This window comes from Lissotriton vulgaris, chromosome 4_1, assembly GCF_964263255.1.
Source record: "Lissotriton vulgaris chromosome 4_1, aLisVul1.2, whole genome shotgun sequence".
In the NCBI taxonomy this organism is placed as follows: domain Eukaryota; kingdom Metazoa; phylum Chordata; class Amphibia; order Caudata; family Salamandridae; genus Lissotriton; species Lissotriton vulgaris.
In genome coordinates, this window is record NC_141691.1 from 897,947,028 (window position 1) to 897,964,680 (window position 17,653).

Sequence of the window (17,653 nt, forward strand, 5' to 3'; positions counted from 1 at the left end):
ATCCTGGTGAAACCAGGATGTGGCCCAGGGTTTTTGACTTTGCTGTCCTTCCTCGGCATTACAGTGACCACTACGCACTGACTCCGGAGCTAGAGTTACCAGTTATTCCAGCTGGAGCTCCCAGAAAGTACACCTCCTGGTGATAGATTAATACTCCCCACTAACAGGAGAAGAATACGTTGGTTGGTAATGCAACAATCCCCTAGTATGATGACTACCCTATACAAGCCTGTATGTTACTCTTTACTGGATGTGAATAAGGTAAAAACAGAAGAAGGCACTATTACCTCATTAGTAGGTTGCAGAGATTCACAAAGTACTGATGACCAAACTAGCAGGTATATTCTACCCGAGGGGCATCCCAGAGGCCAAAGGAAGCACCCCTACTCTAGTTTAATCACCGGTGCTGGGAGACAGAATTGGCGTTGCTAGAAGCCCTCAAATCCAATGATAGGTCAGAAATAAATTCTAAGCGGACCTTATACAGAGAAGCTATTGCTTTAGCAAAAAAAAAAAAACTAGGAGCAGGAAAAATGGCACTCTCTGAGAAGGGCTCTTTAATGACCTGAAGGCCTTTTGGAACATAATCAACTCAGGTTGTAGAGAAGGAAAAAGGGCTTTTAAGTCTATCAATGTGGCAGAAACCTGGAAAGATCATTACCAGGCCCCTCTATGCTACACCTGGGGAAGTGGGGAACTCCGTAAAACTAATCAATTACTTGCAACTGAGCTTAGCCTGGGAGTTTTCAGATATAACCCTGTATGAGGTATTAAGTGCTATAAACAAAATAGCTCTGCACAAAATGGCCCCCCGATTGTTGGTTCCTCTCTGAATCGGAACATTCACATTGCCCTCACTAACAGTTTATTCACCTCTCTACAAGGGTTGCTAATTTGGCTTGTATGGGCCAGCTCCCTGCCTCGCATTCGCTGGAAAGTCCTGACACTCCTCTATGATCACTGTGGATTTGGAGACCCTGACCTCCAACTTTATTTCTACGTAGCCAAGCACATCACGTCCTACTGTTATCACCCAGATGCCTGGTTGCCATTCCTTAAATCTGAGAGGGCACAACTACATCATCTTCCTCTTGCTACCATACTGTCCCATGGCCTCCCCTGCAATCCCAATGCAATACAGACGCTTGCTACTACTAGTTGGGCATGGTTTAAACTTTTACGCTATCTTAATGCAAATGCTCTCTGTTCCCCACACATCCCACTTATAAACAACCCTTAACTTTCACTCACTTGTAATCAGATACTGTAGTGCACTCTCAGTGCTGACGACTTGTGGGTTGCAGGCGTCCTGTTTAAAGATGGTGTGCTCAAGCCCAGCTCTACGATGGCCGAGGAAGGACAATCATCATCTATACACAGACTCACATTTCCTCTATTGCACAGCACACTGCGAGCTGTGCTGCCTGCTTACCCGACTGAACCTAAAGATTTCCCGCCACTTGCATTAAAGATTGCCTCCCCAGACAATTGTCACCTGGTCTCTAAACTATAATCATACTTCTCTACAGTAAAACCTCCTGGAGCAGAGAGATCTTGTATTATTGCTGTATGCAAACCAAACTTGTTTCAGGCTATCACTGGCATAAGCTATTGCATTATAAATCTCTCCACAGAGCTTACACTACCCCTTGTAAAATGTGACCCCGCCCCCCACCCCCCCCCCCCCCCCCCCCACCCCCTGGATCCAATAGTTGCCCGAAATGTCAGGCAGATCATGCAGACTCCTCCCACCTGACATGGACTTGTGAGATGATAGCATCCTTTTGGAATTAAATGTTCGAGGCATATGAGCTGTAGATCATATGCTGAGCATAGATCGCCATCTAGTGTTGGGTCCGGATGTTTGCACTTTGTTTTTCTTCAAAGAAGTCTTTCCAGTCACGAGGCAGGTGTTTTTCTTCAAAGAAGTCTTTCCAGTCACGAGGCAGGTGACTCCTCCTATCTGAAAGAAACACGTTAGTGTTAGATTCCTCACCTTAAAATATCCCAGGCGTCAGACTGGATCTGGAAAGTTTTCGTCAGCAGTACGCTTGCGCGTCGGTAGGCGTCGTCTGCGACTCCGCGTCCATCGTCGTGATCGCCGCAATGACGTCGTGGGAGTACTTAGACGCCGCCATCGTTCGCTGGCGTCAGTTCTTCTTTTTTCCGCGCCAGCAAGCGCAGATCTGGGAAGAGCAGTACTCTTGGTCATTTTTTTACTAACTTTTTGATCTATTTTGGATCTCTTTTACGAGTCGACTTCTCTAATGCCTCGGGGCCGACCACGACGACAAGTCGTGCACCGACTGCCTGGCCTTGACGTCGAAAGCTAGGCCAGAGCGGTCCCGCAAGCTTCTCGAGCTCCGGCAGTCTGCTCCGAGCAGTCGTCGCCATCACTCGTCTGGCTCCAAGTCCTCCGGCAAATGGAGGCATTCTAAGAAAAAGTCGAAGAGACGTCCTCGCTCGTCTGACTCCGCTCGCGCGACACGGCCGAGGGATCGGGCGACACCGCCCACATGGCTCAGTCGGAGCCGCAAGCGCCACCTCCAGGACCATACCCTCCAGTCACTGTTCTGCGAACGACGCCATAGGAGATTCGTGACTTCCTCATTGCCATGAGGACTCACTTCCCTCCGTTGAGGCCTGCTGGCGCTCGTTCAGGCCCCGCAGACCCGGGCTGGGGGCCGGTGGCTACGTCCCCAGCGCTGGCAGGTGCTTTGGCCCCGGCGCCGTTGGTGACTTCGGCCCCGACGACATCGGCCCCCATTGTATCCGTGCCCGGATCCCGGTCGACGGCAGTTGACCTTACGACTCCTCCGCTGACGCCGACCCCATTGCTGTTGCTTCCTGCTCCATCCTCGAACAACGTCGACCCTGCTTTCAGCCCCTGTCCGGGTCCGGCGTCGGACCAGCGCCACTCGGCGCCGTCTCTGGCATCGATGGGTGAGGCCTTCACCTACGACTCGGCTTCATCATTCCTGCCTGTATACCAGGACACGGATGAAGGGGAGGACTGGGAGGGGTCTGAGGATCATCTGGCACCACAGTGCCAGTTGAGCCAGGACTGGGCAGATGAGCTAAGGGAGGCCATTGGTTTAGACACTTTGCCCGACACTGGATTCATCTGTCCTCCCTCTGTGGCTACGGAGGAGGGTGCTACCTATGGTGTGGTGTTGCGCAGGTCGGCCAAGGACTTGGCTCTTGATCTCCCTGCTGCTGCTGTGAGGACTAACCTCCTCACTGAAGTGCTTCAGCCGCCAGTAAGCTCCTCGTAGCCTCTGCTGCCGTTCAATGTGGCACTCACGGGCGTTCTTATGGGCACCTGGTCCAAGCCCTCCACAATGCCCCCTGTAGATCGGAACGTGGCCCGACACCACCGCCCGCTCCGGACCACCCTAGCTTTCTGCCCATGCACCCCACCCCGAGAGCCTGGTCATCCAGGCGTCTACGTCCCAGATTGCATTCCCGACTGCTCTCCCGGATCGGGAATCCAAAAGGTTTGATCAGTTTGGCAAGAAACTATTCTCCTCACTAAGTTTGTGGTTGCGGTCTATCAACACCGCTTGCCTTTTGGACCGTTATACCCACTCCCTGTGGGACACGGATGCAGACGTGCTGCCCCAGTGCCCGGAGGAGGCCCGGGCCCGGCTCGCCCAAGCCCTTGCGGAGTGGCGGGATGCGGCACGTTATTCTATCAGGTGTGGACTGGATACCATGGACTCGCTGGGAAGGGCGAATTCCATGAAGGTGGCGGTTCGCCGCGACGCCTGGCTGAGGTCCGCCAACTTTTCGGGCGATGTCCAGGCCACGGTCATGGACATGCCCTTTGATGGCCGTCGCCTCTTTGGCGACAAAGCAGACAGTGCGCTTGAACGTTTCAAGGACTCCAGGGCTACGGCCAAGTCCTTGGGCCTCTCTGGCCAGCGCCAGCAAACTTCTGCTTTTCGGCCCTTTCGTGGCCAAGGAAGGGGCATCCCCTCATGTCCTGCAAGCCACATGTTGCCGAACCAGCCTCAATGCGGCCGCGGAAGTGGTAACCGACTTGGTGGTGTTGGGGGACAACGGCGGGCCCAGTCCACATCGGCTCCTGCAGCATCTGCCTCAAAGCCTTCCTAGTCCGAGCTTTCAGGCCCATTCGACGCCAGTGAGGGGCATGGTTCGCCATCACCTCCTGCACTGGCGCTCCATCACATCGGACAGGTGGGTGCTGCAAATCGTCCGAAGGAGCTATTCTCTCCCCTTCGAGGCGACCCCTCCAGCCATGCCACCACAGTGCCACCGCATGTCAGGGGATCACTTGCAACTTCTGCAGGAGGAAGTTATGGCCCTTTTGGCCAAGGGGGCCATTAAGCACGTTCCTGGGCCAGAAGTAGGACTTGGTTGCTATTCTCACTACTTTCTGGTACCCAAGAAGGGCAAAGGTGGCCTACGCCCTATCTTGGACCTGACCTTGATGCTGACTTTAGCTCAGGTCCTAGCTGCCCTGGACCCTGGAGACTGGATGGTAGCATTGGACTTGCAGGACACGTATTTCCACATCCCCGTCCAGCCGGCCCACCGGCGCTACCTGCGGTTCACGGTAGGCCACAAGCACTTTCAGTTTACAGTGCTCCGCCTTCGGCCTTACCAGCGCCCCACGGGTGTTCACAAAAGTGATGGTGGTGGTCGCAGCTCAACTGCGTAGATCAGGGGTCTCAGTCTTCCCCTATCTCGACGATTGGTTGTTGAAGGCGGACTCGCCCCAGACAGTCATTTCCCACCTACAGACTACAGCCGACCTCATGCACTCACTGGGGTTCTCCATCAACGTGCTGAAGTCACACCTGTGCCCCTCTCAGTAGCATCATTTTCATCGGAGCGGTTCTAGACTCTGCCCAGTTTTGGGTTTATCCCCCCGAACAGCCAGTTCGGGATATTCAGGCTCTGATTGCGATCTTTCGGCCTTTATCCCGAGTTTCGGTCAAATTGACGCTGGGGCTCCTGGGGCTCATGGCCTCCTGCATCCTTCTGGTGCATCACGCCAGATGGCGGATGCGGGCTCTGCAGTGAGATCCTGAAGTTTTCAGTGGGCACGGCATCAGGGCAGCCTGTCCGACCACGTCCTGATCTCGGAGGGCACTACGAGTCAGTTGCAGTGGTGGCGCACGGACCGCAATTGGGTCAGAGGCAGATCCCTCTCCCTACCCCAACCTTAGCGCGTAGTAGTGACAGATGCGTCCCTCCTGGGATGGGGGCCACATGGGAGAGGCGGAGAGCAGAGGCCTCTGGTCTCCAGTGGATTCCCGGCTCCATATCAACCTTCTGGAGCTGCGGGCGGTCCGACTTGCACTGAAGGCATTCCTTCACTCTGTCCGGGGAAGTGTAGTACAGGTGTTCACGGGCAACACCACTGCCATGTGGTACTGCAACAAACAGGGCGTGGACCCTTTGTCGGGAGGCTCTGTGCCTCTGGCAGTGGCTGGAACACCAGGGCATCACCCTGGTGGTTCAACACCTGACAGGTTCCCTAAACGCCAGGGCTGAGAAACTCAGCCGCCGGTGCATGATGGATCTCGAAAGGCATCTGAACTCAGACGTGGCGCAAGGTCTCTTTCAGCAGTGGGGAGAGCCTTGGTTAGATCTATTCGCCAACGAAGAGAATGCACAATGTCATGAGTTCTGCACGTTGGAATTTCCAAGGCGGCGCTCGCTCGGCAACGCTTTTCGTCGCGAGTGGAGCTGCGGTCTGTTGTACGCCTTTCCGCCTATACCACTTCTGCCCAGAGTGCTGAAGAAGATCAAGCGAGACCGGGCCCAAGTCATCCTTGTGGCTCCGGACCGGGTACGAAGATACTGGTATCTCGAGCTACTCAGCATGTCAGTCGATCCCCCGATTCCTCTGCCTCTTCAGGAGGACCTTCTGTCGCAGCAGCAGGGGACGGTCCTCCACCCAAACCTGTCCAGCCTCCACCTGCTTGCGTGGAGATTGAGCGGCGACAGTTGAGGCCATTTGACTTGCCTCCTGAAGTCTGTGATGTGATTCTGGCAGCCAGGCGTCGCTCCAAAAAATCGGTATACGCCTGCTGGTGGAACAAATTTGTGGCATGGTGCACAGCAAGGGCTGTAGATCCCCTTTCTGCCCCTCTTTCAGAAGTTCTCCTCTTTCTTCTTTCTCTTGCCCAGCAGGGCTCTGCTCTGGGCACTATCAAGGGCTACCTCTCTGCCATTTCCACCTTCTTAAGGCTCCCTGATCAGCCCTCTTTGTTGTAGTCCCCATTTGTAAATAGGTTCTTGAAGGGCATCACACACATGTTTCCTCCTGTTCCCTTCGTGATTCCTCAGTGGGACTTGAATCTTGTACTAACGTATCTGATGTGCGCTCCCTTTGAGCCACTTCATAACTGTCCTCTTCGTCTTCTGACTATTAAGACTGCATTCCTGGTTGCCATCACCTCTGCCAGGAGGGTGAGTGAGCTCCAGGCTCTATCTTCTAAACCTCTTTTCCTTTCTGTCCATCCAGACAAAGTTGTGTTGCGGACGCGACCCTCTTTCCTGCCCAAGGTGGTCACAGCCTTTCATATTGGGCAGTCCATCATCTTGCCCACCTTCTTTCCGCCTCCCTCGAAAGAGGAAGAGAGGCTCACCGTCTGGACCCAAAACGTGCGCTCTCATACTATCTGGATCGCAAACGCCAGTTCCAGGTGGATGACCAACTCTTTGTTGGGTTACGTGGGCGCTAAGAAGGGACGGGCGGTGCACAAACGGACCATTTCCCGATGGGTTGTCTTGTACATCAAAGCTTGTTATTCACTGGCTAAAAAGGAGCCTCCTGTGGGGCTACGTGCCCATTCCACTCGGGCCACGGCGGCTACTACTGCCCTGGGTCGGGGAGTCCCCTTGCAGGACATCGGACAGGCATCTACTTGGGACTCGCTGCAACCGTTTGCTAGGCATTACTGCTTGGACAGCCAAGTCCGGAAAGACTGCTTTTTCAGCTGTTCCATTCTCCAGGACTTTTTGGTGTGATCTTAGTTCGCAGACCCACCACCGGGGTTGGTATTGCTGGGGTATCTATTCTAAGGTAAGGAATCTAATACTAACCTGTTTCTTTCAGATGCACAAGTTACTTACCTTCGGTAACGATATATCTGTAAGAAACAGTAGTTAGTATTAGATTTCTTACCGCCCCACCCATCCTCCCTGTTCTGCGAATCGATATCTAGGGTTAAGGTCATCCCCTTTCAGGGCCCTAGTTTCATGGCACCAGTGTTGTTTTTTATCATGGCTCTGCTTTTCTGGCGCGGAAAAGCTGTGTATAAGAACTGACGTCAGTGCGCGAGAGCGGCGTCTAAGTACTCCAGCGATAACAACCCTGCGCCGACGACGGACGCGGAGCCGCAGACGACACCTACCGTCACGCAGGGGTACTGCTACGCAAACATTTCCGGATCCAGACTGACGCCTGGGGATATTCTAAGGTAAGGAATTGAATACTAACTACTGTTTCTTACAGATATATCGATACCGAAGGTAAGTAACTTGTGCCATAAGAATTTCAGGATTCAAGCCTCTATTCTTAATCAACCCTTTGACAAAAAAAGCTCCTCTTTGGTGTAGCTGTAGATAAATCACTAAAAAATATGGGAGTTTTACAATCACCTTCCAACAGAGGATCCTTTCGTCGCTCATTTTACAGGGGCAGCTCCAAAAGTGTGTCTACAGACAATCCCTCCTCCTCTTACAAGGGCAACAATCAGTCGCCCTCTTCAAGAGGTTATTTTAAAGGTGGATAGAGAGGGAACAACGTCAAGGGAATAGGCAGAGGTAATGCAACACGCTCTTCCCCTGCAAACACCAAACAGTGACTTCCTTTCCATACCCCTTGACCATTACACACCTATCGGGGGACACCTTTCCCAATTTCTACCCATTTGGAATACGATTACATCAGAAAAATGGGTTCTACAATTTATCCAATCTGGTTATAGCCTGGAGCTTACAAGCACTCGACCGAACATTCCTCCAAGATCACACCTCATGTCACATCTCCCCCTTCTAAAGAAAGAGGTTTTTTCTTTGTTGAGGAAAGGTGCAATAGAACCAGTCCCTTTACCATACCAGGGAACAGGGGTGTACTCCCTCTACTTTCTAATTTCCAAAAAGGATGGCTCTCTCAGGCCTCTATTAGACCTCGGAGAACAAAATCTATACATTTAGTCGGATCATTTTCATATGGTAACACTCCAGCAAGTGCTTTCTCTTCTTCAGCAAGGCGACTTTCTCTTCACTCTGGATTTAAAGGATGTTTACTTTCATATTCCAATACATCCTGCACACCACAAATACCTCAGGTTTGTGGTAGCAGGTCAGCACTATCAATTCAAAGTCCTCCCATTCAGGGTAACAACTGCACCCAGGGATTTCCCAAAATGCTTGTCAACAGTAGTAGCCATCTAAGAAGGCAACATATTCATGTCTTCTCTTACCTAGACGACTGACTTGTAAAGGCCAGCTCGCACAGCAGCTGTCTACGCCACACACAAAAAACTGTGCAATTGCTCCACAAGCTAGGATTCACAACAAATCTGTCCAAATCCCATATCCAACCATCCACGTCTCAAGCATATCTAGGAGCTACTATAGACATACAAACAGCTCTAGCATGCCCAACTCCAGCCAGAGTCTGGAATATAAAAACCCTGATGTCTCAGTTTCAACCTCAACACTCCTTACCAGCTTGAGTTTTCATGCAGTTACTGGGAATTATGGCGTCTTGCATTTTTATAGTCCCTTACGCAAGACTTCAAATGCACCCCCTACAAGAATTCTTAGCATGTCCGTGGAACCAATCTCAGGGTCAGTTATCAGACCTTGTGTTGGTAGATGGCTGCACCCATCGCTCTCAGCAGTGGTGGAATACACAAAATCTTTTAAAAGTGCGGCACTTCATGGAACCGGTTCCACAGATAGTGCTGATAGCAGACGCATCTCTGACAGGTTGGGGAGTGCATCTCCAAACCCACACAATTCAGGGCATTTGGAAACAAACAGCTTCATATAAATCATCTAGAGCTGCTAGCGTTTTTTCTGGCGCTGAAAGTTCAGCTAGTACGCAAGACTGTCCTAATTCATACAGACAACATGACAGCCATGTACTACATACAAAAACAGGCAGGGACACACTCTCTCCAGCTGTCACAGCTAGCACAGACCATCTGGAAATGGGCCATACATCACAAAATACATCTCCTAGCAGAACACCTTTCAAGAGTAGACCATTAGATGGCAGATTTGCTCAGGCGTCAGACACGGCAAATCCACGAATGGGATATAAACCCCTAAGTTCTCCTCCCATTCTTCCAAATGTGGGGATTCCCACACATAGACTGGTTCGCCACATGTCTAAACGCAATATGCCCATACTTCGCGTCCAGGTATCCACACCCATTGTCCAAAGGCAATGCACTATGGATGAATTGGTCAGGGATATTTGCTTATGCTTTTCTGCCTCTCCCACTCATTCCATTAGTGGTTCAGAAACTCAAACAAGCGTCCCTGACACTAATCCTAGTTGCTCCCACATGGGCACTTCAACCTTGGTTCACAACTCTATTGGAACTCTCAATAGTCCCTCACCAAAAACTATGTCTTACACCCAGTCCCCTCACACAGAGCCATGGAGACATAAGACATCTAGACCCCAGTCAACTCAATCTGGCGATCTGGCTCCTGAAGTCTTGGAGTTTGGCTACCTTAACCTATGGCCAGACTGCATGAGTGTTATCAAAGACACTAGACGTCCTACCACAAGAGCCTTTTATGCAGCAAAGTGGAAGCGGTTTGTTACATACTGTAATAACAACCACTCAACCCGCTTGATGCTTCTGTACAAAACATTGTATGTTATTTGTTACATCTACAACGTTCCAATTTAGCGTACACTTCCATACGCTTAAATCTGGCTGCAATAGCTGCATACCTCCAGAATAGACAACATCTAGCTCTTTTTAAAGTGCCTGTTATTAAAGCCTTTATGGAGGGACTCAAAAGGGTCATTCCCTTGAGACGTCCACCTGATCCAGTGTGGAACCTCAACATTGTTCTCACCAGATTAATGAGTTCATCCTTTGAGCCATTGCACAAATGTGAACTGCACTTTCTCATATGGAAAACTACTTTCCTCGTTGCGATCACATCACTCAGAAGAGTTGGTGAGCTTCAGGCATTAACTATAGAAGAACCCTCTTTACAAATGCACCAAAATAAAGTGGTTCTTCGGACTAAACCTAAATTCCTTAATAAAGTAATTTCTGCTTTTCATATCAATCAATCTGTTGAGTTACCTGTGTTCTTCCCTCAACCAGATTCAGTGGCAGAACGTGCCCTACACACATACGATGTGAAGAGAGCATTGCTTTATTACATAGAATGGACAAAACCTTTCCATAACACAAATCAACTATTTGTTGCTTTTGCTCCTCCACACAAAGGCAATCCCATATCGAAATCAGGTATTGCAATGTGGATAGTCAAGTGCATTCAAATATGCTATGCAAAAGCAAAACAAATGTTAACAGTTCCCCCTAGCGCACACTCGACACGCAAACTGGGGGCCTCTATGGCATTCTTAGGAAATATATCCATAGATGACATATACAAAGCTGCAACATGGTCTGCACACCTCACACATTCACAAAACACTATTGTGTAAATGTGCGAGCAAGACAACAGGCTAGAGTGGGCCAGGCAGTTTTCCATACACTATTTTAGAACACTGCAACAGATACAGGTTAGCCACCGCTTTGGGAGATAACTGCTATATAGTCTATGCACAGCATATGATCTACAGCTCATATGCCTCGAACGGAAAATGCTACTTACCCAGTATGCATCTGTTCTTGGCATATAGAGCTGTAGAGTCATATGCGCCCACCCGCCTCCCCGGGTTCCTATACCTGAAGCAGTAACATCTTACTGTGATACTTGAATTCATGGACATCGCCTTTTACTACTCTTACTAACTCTATTATCACCCTCTGCGGGAAAACAATCTAACCATGGAGTTGATGACCAAGTGCACTATCACCGAAAGGAGGAGTCACCTGCCTCATGACTGGAAAGGCTTCTTCGAAGAAAAACAAAGTGCAAACATTCGGACCCAACACTAAATCGTGATCTATGCACAGCTCTATATACCAAGAACAGATGCATACTGGGTAAGTAGCATATTCCTTTTTCCACTCAGTCTCTTATGATCGACCACTGGGACTACATTGTTGTACTGCTATTGATTTACTATTAGCCAAACGACAAAACTCCCTACATTGTGGAACTCGTACCCTCCTCACAGTGGCAACCTGGCTGAAAAACGTGTCCTTCTGTGACACTAACTCTGAATTGTATGCTTCTGTACAGCCAGTCACATCCATGCCTAAAGATTTTTGAAAACCACTGCAGAATTATTTGTTGTCTGTAGTTGCCTCTACAGATGATGAAATAACAGATTAACTATATGTCCTTTTTTGCTATTTATATCATTGGTAATTTTTCTTGTATTGCCCCATGGCGCCTAATGTTTTTTTCTTTATTATTATCTACTTTGAGATATGTCATGTCTTTTACAGTTATTTTTTGTCATATGTGTCTCTTGTTTACCATACGTATCCTTTTCATATCTGGTACTGTTTATTTTTTTCTGTTTCGGATATCCACATAAGGTGTAGTATTAAATCATTTATCTACAAATGGGGTACCAGCTGTTTCTGATATCACTCACAAACTAATTAATTTATTGGATTAAGACCTTACCTAATACTTGATCTGTGGTTTTCGAAGTGTGGAACCAAAGAATCACTTGAAGTAGGTAAACCCATCCCTCATGTTAGTCATCTGTATACTTATTTACTAATATGAGAACCTTTTATCAGCATAACAGGAGTACTTTGGAAACATAACAGTGCAACCATGCTTAATGATTTTTTTTTTTAAATGTTCACTTTACTTTTGTTATTATTAGGATCATGTTCTGACACATCAAGCAGGTCCTACGATAAGTTCTCTGAAGCCCAAAGTGTTCAAATGTGATTCTTGCGAAAAGGCCTTTGCCAAGCCAAGTCAACTAGAAAGGCATAGTCGCATTCACACAGGTAAGTCCAGCAGTACCAACTGAAGAGGTTTTATGGGGTGATGGTCTGAATGTTAGATTGCGAAATCTTTTATTATCATGTGGCAGTTGCTGTGGACTTTTCTGTAAATTTGAAGAAAAGTCACATAATGTAAATGTAAGTAACTTCATTTGAAAGATATTAGAACATTATTTTGTTTTATTGCTTGATTGTATGTACTGTGCAATGCTTTCAATGTATTATTCATTGTGATAGCACATTTCCCTGCATTGTGCTCTTTTAACTTGTCTTCATAAAGTAACATGCCATGAGGACCCAGCAAGTGCCTTCGATAGTTTGCCATGATTAGTACTGAATATGTCTAAACATATTTGTAGCCTTTGTGGCTTCAGAAACACATCATTATCTTACGTCTGCCATGTAGTATTGGGCTCAGACATTTGCTTTTCTTCTAAGAATGTTCTCGAGTCACAAGATTCAGTGTGACAACACCTCTCGATGTACATTCGCATTGGCACTAGCTTCATGCTAATTTGTTTTTTCCGCCATCTGGTTCAGACTTGCACGATTAAGCTCCAAGTTTGTGTTCCTCGCGTCTGTAAGGTTCCTGTTGGTGTATTTCTTCACGACTCATTGCAAACGTGTCTTAATAGTGAAAGACCAGCAGATCCTAGGTGCTTGGTCGCTGTTGAAAGGTAATGGAGGTCAGAGATACTTTGACACGAGTCGTCACTTCCAAGAATGAGCCTCAGGTGATGGAAAGAACACCATTTCAATACTGTCCTCTGTAGCCCCGTAAATATCCGTGGATCAACCACCATGAGGTCTTTAATCTTTCTGTTGCCCGATCACAACAACCCCAACTGCCCTCGTGTTTAGCATTTCTGTCAAAGAAAACCTTTTAGATCCTAACATTGTTGTAAACATTTAAGTGCTTTATATATATTAGCTGCTTAGCAGTGTTTCTTTTACTAGCCAGTGCTGGTCTGGTAAATGATCTGACAGTACTGTTCTCTGCCCAACTCCAGCCTAGGCTTTCAAATCCCAGTTGCTGCTTTTTAGGTCTCGTCTACGCAGCGCGCATGCGCTGCATAGTGGAGAGACCTTTAGCCATCGGCACAGCTTTGGGGGCAAAAACGTGCACGCGCTGCATTGCTTGCAATGGCAACACATGCTCGTCTGGTGATTCCCTTGCGGGAGCGCACAACGCCATATGGTCGCCATCATCGCGCCTCGCTGCACGCTCCGGCTAGGGAATAGCGCAGGCCCTGCCTCCCTCCGCGCGCTTGTGCTTGGTAATGTGAGTGTCGTTGAATGCAGTGGGATGAGGTATCACACAATTGTGGGGTGCCCACCTGCTCCCCACCTGCTCCCCTTGTGGGTATATATAAGAGAAATAGTCCTCGACACAAATTTATGAAAAACAATTAATGTAAATATTAGTTAATCACAACAGACAGATAATCAGATGCAATCTGAGAAACAAACGGAGATATTTTAGCTTGTTATGCTATAAATGCAATGTACCCAACACAACAGTATCATAAGATTTTATACTGCAGTTTATTTACATATTCATAAGATGAACATTTAGGGAAAATAGAAAAAGGGGGTGCTCAAGTGATAAGAGAAGGAAAGCTAAAGACATAGAATATTTTACAATGCACTCAAAAAAGCCCACCCATACACTTTTATATACACTATTATACAAGGGGACAGGGAAAATGGTATAGGCTTTACAGAAAAATTAAAAAGGGGGGGTAATCGTCGACGTTTCGACCCTGACGCAATACGGGGAAGTCACGACCTCTGCTGCGGGTCTTCTTCAGGACAGAAGTGGGGGGGGGGAAGCACCACACCAATGTGGAGGTGTATCAGGCCAGATCAGTTGGACGGGTCACCCATAACTGGTGTATCCGTTGAAAATCAATTGGTAAAGTTGTTATTAATACAAGGGAACGATATAATTCGTGCCCAGTTTGGTGACACAATAGACGTGTAACCGGTTGCTCAACGAACGGGTAAACCAATCGCTTCGAGGCAAAGAGGGATGGTCTATTTGAGTTGACCTTAATTTGATTCGTAAATCCCTGTAAATAATGCAGGACCACGGTAATTCAAACAAGTTGCTCGTTATCGCAACTTAGGATCGGCACATCCCGTCTTACAAGTCCGGGAAGAACCACGCTCCGGCTAGGGAATAGCGCAGGCCCTGCCTCCCTCCGCGCGCTTGTGCTTGGTAATGTGAGTGTCGTTGAATGCAGTGGGATGAGGTATCACACAATTGTGGGGTGCCTGCTGCACCTTCTCGCCCACCTGCTCCCCTTGTGGGTATGTCAGGTAGTTGACCATGTGCTGTTCCTCCGCCTGTGGCTTTCACACCCTCGCCCACCACATCCTGGACTTTTGTTTGAGGCGACCCATAAATAAAGATCCGAGGGTTGCACAAAGCACAGATAGAACTTGGAAGCAAACGCTCTTCTCCTGGCGCTGCTCACAGACTGGGCCACTTCCGGCAAGGCCGAGGCTACTAACGTCAGGCGCGACCTGCACATGATGAGTACTGACAGAGAAGGGGAGGTGTGTATGCTCACCTTTCTTTACTGTGACCGTTTGGGCTTCAGAAAAGGAGGCGGTGTTTAGAAAGCACAGTAAATACTGATTCCACAAGGTGAGCTGTTTACTGGGTGTAGTAAATACTTCCGATTCTGTGTTTTGGAGGGTAAAATGAGGCATAACCAGTGGATCCGTTATTTGTCACGCTGAAAAATTCTTATTTTGCCTTTTTACGTCCCATTTTATCTTGACACATTCTGGCAGTTTGACCTGCCAAGATCTGTCGCGAAAAAAACAGCGCTGTTCAATAATTATCACATGACTATGAATTCTTCTCCACACTCGAAATAAGGGCACTAAACAGAAATGTTATATTATCGGTAATGAGAGTGAAAGATAACGAGACTGGGAGCTTGTCTAAGGTGAGAAAGACAGGCAGCTCACTTTCAACCCTTTAGTATGTGAGATTTGTGTTACTATGTCTTTCAACCCTTTTGTATGTGAGTTTTGTGTTACTATGTCTTTCAAACCTTTTGTATGTGCGATTTGTGTCACTATGTACTCAGTGGTGCAGGAGTTGCCCATATGAAATTACAGTTTGAGCCAAAGCACCCTTTTACCCCCAGGCATGACTTATAGTGACAGGCAAGTGACGTCACTGGACTGCAGCTACGAAGGTGAAGCGTGATCCTTCTGAAAGGGAAGACCTTGTAATTAAATAGTACATGAATGAGTAAGTGGAGCTGTTAAGACCAAACCCACTCCCATGTAAGATAGAGTAGATTCACATGAAGAGGTTTGCAAGTTTCTGAAAAGCAATCAACCTTCATTTTTTTTTCCTTTTATTAAAGGTACAAGATGCTCTCCAAAATGTGGGCTTATTGAATTTATTGGCATAACAAAATTCAGGGGCCTGGCTGCACAGTGTGGTGAAGAGGCCCTAAGACTCCCATATGCCCCAGATATTCATGGTTGTTAAGCTGCATGGGGCGGCCTGATAGACATCCTGAGTGGATGAACAGTATGTACTTATGCAGGAAACTAGCCAACAAGCAACCACACCCTTCTTTGTGTGACACAAAGCATGTAAAAAGATTATTTTGTGCATACAAGAAAGCTACCAGTGCTCTCCTGCTACGCGTGCAGGTATCATGTGGACAACAGAAGGTAGGAAGGCTGATCTCTTCGCTCATGTCAAATTTGAAAAGGTTTTTTGGGAAAAAAGGCATGGCTTGAGGACCATGGATTCCTAATAAGAGTATTATGATATTGAAAGTGCTGAGTCTTCACTTGTAAGACTAATCTGAAAGAAACACGTTAGTGTTAGATTCCTTACCTTAGAATATCCCCAGGCGTCAGTCTGGATCCGGAAACTTTTGCGTAGCAGTACCCTTGCGCGTCGGTAGGCGTCGTCTGCAGGCGTCCCCTGCGGCTCCGCGTCCGTCGTCGGCGTCGTGCGCCGTGATGACGTAGCTGGAGTATATAGACGCCGCCTCCGCGCGCTGACGTCAGTTCTTCTTTTTTCCGCGCCAGTAGACGCAGATCTGAAGAGCGGTACCCGGTCTTTTGACCAAGTTATTACAAGTATATCTATCTTTTGTGCCTGGTAGGATGCCCGGTTTCAAAAACTGTGACGGTTGTGACCGCACGATGTCGGTCACGGACCATCACCGACTCTGTCTCCGGTGCCTGGGCCCCGACCACGACGTCGACTCCTGCGTCGATTGCCGGGCTCTGACTAGCAAAGCTAGGCGGGAGCGGTCCCGCAAGCTACTCGAACTCCGGGTGTCGGCCCCACGTCGAGAACGGTCTCGGTCCGGCCGGAGGTCCAGAGAGCGTTCGAGGGAGCGGTCGCGGAGCCGCGCCGGGCGCTCCGGAAGTCGACATCACTCGTCGAGTTCATCAGGTAAGAAACACAAGAAGTCGGGGCGTCGTCATCGTACCCCCGACTCCCCCCGACGCTCGCGCGATGCGGCCGGGGGTTCGGGTGACCCCAACCCTGCGACTCCGCAGGAGTTGCCGGCGCGGCCTGCCCCATACCCTCAGGTCCCTGGGCAAGGTGCGACGCCTGAGGAGATAGAGGCGTTCCTCATGGCCATGAGGGCCTTGTCTCCTCCGGCGGGTTCCACGGCGCCTACGGGCCCAGTGAACCCGTCCGGGGGCCCTAGCGGTTCAGCTGACCCTGCCTCGACGCCGTCGAATGCTCAGACACCGGCGCCGCCGACGGCGCCGGTCCCGGCGCCGCTAGGGCCTTCGGGGTCGACGCCGGATGGACGTCCATCCACTCGGCCGCCGATTCCATCGGGGTTACCCCCGACGCCGCCCCCGCGCGACGCCGGTTCCTCTGTGCCGGCTTTGGGCGGCACCGGGGCTCCGGCGCCGGCTCCGGGCGGCGTCGTCCCCATACCCTCACCGAATCCGGACGCGGAGTCGGACCGGCGTCGCCCGACGCCGGGCTAAACGCCGATGGGGCCTGTCGACCCCGTGGAGCCGGTCTACATGGTTGACACCGAATGTGGTGATGATGTGGAGTACGGTGAGTGCTGGGAGGGGTCTGAGGACCCTCTGTCACGTGAGTGCCAGTATGACATGGACTGGACAGGTGATTTGGGGGACGCCAGTGGTCTGGATGACTCTCCTAACCCTGGTTTTGTCTCTCCTCCTTCCGTGGCATCGGAGGAGGGAGCTGCTTATTCAGTGGTGTTGATGAGGGCTGCCAAGGCCTTACACCTTGAGATCCCCGTCGCGGCCGTGAGGCCTAACATCCTCACTGAGGTCTTCAAACCGCGGTCATGCCCACAGGAGCCACTGCTGCCGTTTAACGAAGCCTTATCAGACGTTCTGTTGGGCACGTGGTCCAGGCCCTCTTCAGGTTCGCCTGTTGATCGGAACGAGGCCAGACGCCACCGTCCTTGTCCGGACGACCCCAAGTTCCTGTCCACCCACCCCACCCCTGAGAGTCTGGTGATCCAGGCCTCTACCTCCCAGTCCGC

At 49.6% G+C, this 17,653-nt stretch overlaps 1 protein-coding gene across 3 annotated transcripts in view; it reads left to right on the forward strand.

Moving 5' to 3' along the window:
• ZNF236 (zinc finger protein 236) overlaps nucleotides 1-17,653 on the forward strand; it is a 1,135,475-nt gene that overhangs the window by 977,252 nt on the left and 140,570 nt on the right. For all 3 annotated transcript variants that reach the window (XM_086965182.1, XM_086965180.1, XM_086965183.1), the window contains exon 30: nucleotides 11,996-12,125. In XM_086965182.1, coding sequence (XP_086821308.1) covers nucleotides 11,996-12,125 — 130 coding nt within the window. The remainder of the gene's footprint in view (nucleotides 1-11,995; nucleotides 12,126-17,653) is intronic.